The sequence below is a fragment of the Spodoptera frugiperda genome, chromosome 26, assembly GCF_023101765.2.
Source record: "Spodoptera frugiperda isolate SF20-4 chromosome 26, AGI-APGP_CSIRO_Sfru_2.0, whole genome shotgun sequence".
NCBI lineage: Eukaryota > Metazoa > Arthropoda > Insecta > Lepidoptera > Noctuidae > Spodoptera > Spodoptera frugiperda.
The window spans coordinates 5,734,818-5,738,009 of NC_064237.1; the positions used below are offsets into that span (position 1 = coordinate 5,734,818).

Sequence of the window (3,192 nt, forward strand, 5' to 3'; positions counted from 1 at the left end):
AATCGCCAACCCGTACTGAACAAGCGTGGTGATTAATGCTCAAACTTGCTCTGAGCGAGCAGACGTCTTTGGTCAACAGTGGCCACTTATAGGCTGTTGATGTGATGATGTGATTGATGATTCCAATGTAACGTTATAGTGTCCACTGTTATATGTTGGTAGATACTTTTTATGTAAGGCTGTTAATGCTGTTTGTGGGTTACTGCAGTCTATTACTGCCGAGAGTTCCTATACAATATACATGTCGTTACAGTACATTTATAGGCCTGCAACGTTACTTTTACGATTGCCAGCATTTAGTGACGACACGTAATGTTCCCGTGTTCTGTTTTGTTGAACAAATAAAATAAAACTGTTTGTGCTGTAGTATCATGTTCTTCTTTGCTTTTACTTTAGTAAGAAAGGAAGGTAGGAAGGCCTTTGCCCTGTAGTGGGACGATCATGGCTGAAATCGTAATCTAATCTAATCTAAACCCTGTCACTCCTATTTCCATGTATGAAATTAACATGACAAAAAAGAAAAAAGCATGCCAAGTATCCCTCTGATTCTAAACATTCAATAATACTGTCAACTTTGTATTTATTGTAGTGCCTATACCTTTTACCTTTTTAACGAAATTGGTTTTCAATTACGAAATTCCAATATCTGTTTTTTTTGTCAGCGACAAATTGGAATTTTATTGTCTAAGCGTTAAACAGATTAACGGATATTGACGGCTTTTCATAAAGTATTAATGTCACCCAAGTGCCTTAACAACGGTATTTATTGCAAAACTTGTAAAATTATTGATTGAAAAGTTTTTAATTGTTAATTTATTAGCAAGGACATTTCCTTATCCTTAGATATTTGGGCCGTATCTAATTTAGATACTACATTGGAAACGAGAATAGCAACAAGAATCTTTTGTTCAGCACCACCCTGCCGCCCGCAATTAAAACTGCTCACGCAGCAGAGGTGCAACCCACGACACGTAACAAAACATTTGACATATGTTCGCTTCTCCATGGAGCATATTAAGGAGTTGTCGACTCGGCGGCTCCCACAGCTCGAAGTTGCCACAGAGTCGACAACTCCTGCGCTCTGTCGACAACTCCGCAAAGTAACGCCTGATTCTATTCTATAAATTATGGCGAACCTCTCTTTCGTAGAGAAGGTCTATAGTTCAGCAGTGGACTCTCACGAGCTATTGATGATGATGTTTCTGAGAGTAGAGTCAATAGTTATTGTTTTGTAGTTTCGTGTGGCAACGTATGTGATAGTAGTATCTATTCATGAGAATAACTGATTATGATAACATGCGGATGTTACGAATAATACTTTTATTATGTAGAACACATAAACCGTAAAAAATGTTGAGCTATTATAAAATATCGATAAAAATATAGATTTAAACTAGCGGACCCGACAGACGTTGTCCTGTCTACACGTCTTTAATTTGTTTTTAAAACATTCTGGACCTTTTTGATGAAAATTGTTATTCAAATGTTATGACAATATCTAACGTCATTCATATTTGACACTGTCTGTCGGAAATGTTCCAAAATCAACAACTACTGATAAATTAAAAAATTCAAAAAAACATTGTCCAGTGGACAAAATTGTGAATCTAAACCATCAGATCCCCTTGAACACACACAAAAAAAAACATCAAAATCGGTCCAGTCGTTTAAGTTCAGTGACATACACACTTACAGAAGTATATATAAAGAAGCTACTGGTATGTAAAGAAGGCTGTTAAAGTTATATTGTATACTGTATGATAATCATGGAGTATATAAGCTCTTGACTGTAACTTAAAGGGTACAGTAATTGAGTTTTCGTCAAAAATGGCCACTTTTTGCGTAGTATTTGTTGTACTTTGTGCTCTTGTTGCAGTCAACGGCGACCAGAAATTGCATCCATTGTCCGACGAATTTATTGATTTAATCAATTCCAAGCAAAACTTCTGGAGAGCCGGCAGAAACTTCCCGGAGAATACGCCAATTTCACACCTGAAGAATTTGCTTGGTGCCTTGGAAGATAAAAATTTCCATAATTTAGAAAAAGTGGACCATCTCGACGATATAGCGACTCGTAGTAGTCTCCCAGAGAGCTTTGACCCGAGGGACAAATGGCCGAACTGTCCTTCCTTGAATGAAATAAGAGATCAAGGCTCATGCGGCAGTTGCTGGGCGTTCGGTGCTGTGGAAGCGATGACCGACAGGTACTGTACATATTCTGATGGCAAACAACATTTCCATTTCTCTGCTCAGGATCTTTTAACTTGTTGTGATGATTGCGGCGCTGGCTGTAACGGGGGTAACCCTGTAGCAGCTTGGAATTATTGGCAGAATTATGGTATAGTGTCTGGAGGGAATTATAACTCGAGTGAAGGGTGCAAACCATACACGATACCGTCCTGTGAGCATCATGTAGATGGGCCACTGCCGCCGTGCGGTAAAACTCCTTCTACTCCATCTTGTGTTCATACTTGTGAATCTGGTTACAATACAGATTATGAAAAAGACAAGCGTCGTGGTAAAAAAGTTTACAGTGTAGATTCTAATGAGGAGAGTATAAAAGCTGAACTGTTCAAAAATGGGCCTGTAGAGGTGTCCTTCGTGGTTTATGAAGACTTTTTTGCTTACAAAGAAGGAGTTTATGTACATACAGGTGCACCGTACGCTGGCAGTCATGCTGTCAAGATGTTGGGCTGGGGAGTAGAAAATGGCGTTAAGTACTGGCTTGTCGCAAATTCGTGGAACTCTAATTGGGGAGACAAAGGATACTTCAAAATACTGCGTGGAGAGGACCACTGTGAAATAGAATCTGAGGTTGTAGCTGGTGAACCGTTATTCGCATAAGTCTATTAATTGGTACGGTTTACGTATTAACACAAATTATGTATTCGCGAAGACGAAAACTTTGAATGAATTGGTTGAATGTTTCGGCTTTTAAATAAGAATTCATGTATATTATAATAATGTTGTAGAGACACCCACACATATACACCGATGTAATTGCGATCAGCAGATGCAGATCTACAAACTGTACCATTCTTGGTTGATTTTCAAATTCAAATGGCAAATCATTAATAAAGACCAAAAAGAGAAAGGGACCCAATATAGAACTATCTTCTAAGTAAAATTTTAACAGACGGAGCGAAGTATTTCTAATCCCAAAGTGATCTAATTTGAGGAAAAGTGTCTCGT

At 38.3% G+C, this 3,192-nt stretch overlaps 1 protein-coding gene across 1 annotated transcript; it reads left to right on the forward strand.

Annotated features, from left to right (window-relative positions):
• Positions 1–1,811: 1,811 nt before the first annotated feature.
• LOC118264819 (cathepsin B-like) lies at positions 1,812–2,985 on the forward strand. Its single transcript, XM_035577476.2, has one exon. It carries the CDS (start codon positions 1,828–1,830, stop codon positions 2,842–2,844), a length of 1,017 nt encoding a protein of 338 aa, XP_035433369.2. The 5' UTR covers positions 1,812–1,827; the 3' UTR covers positions 2,845–2,985.
• Positions 2,986–3,192: the final 207 nt, after the last annotated feature.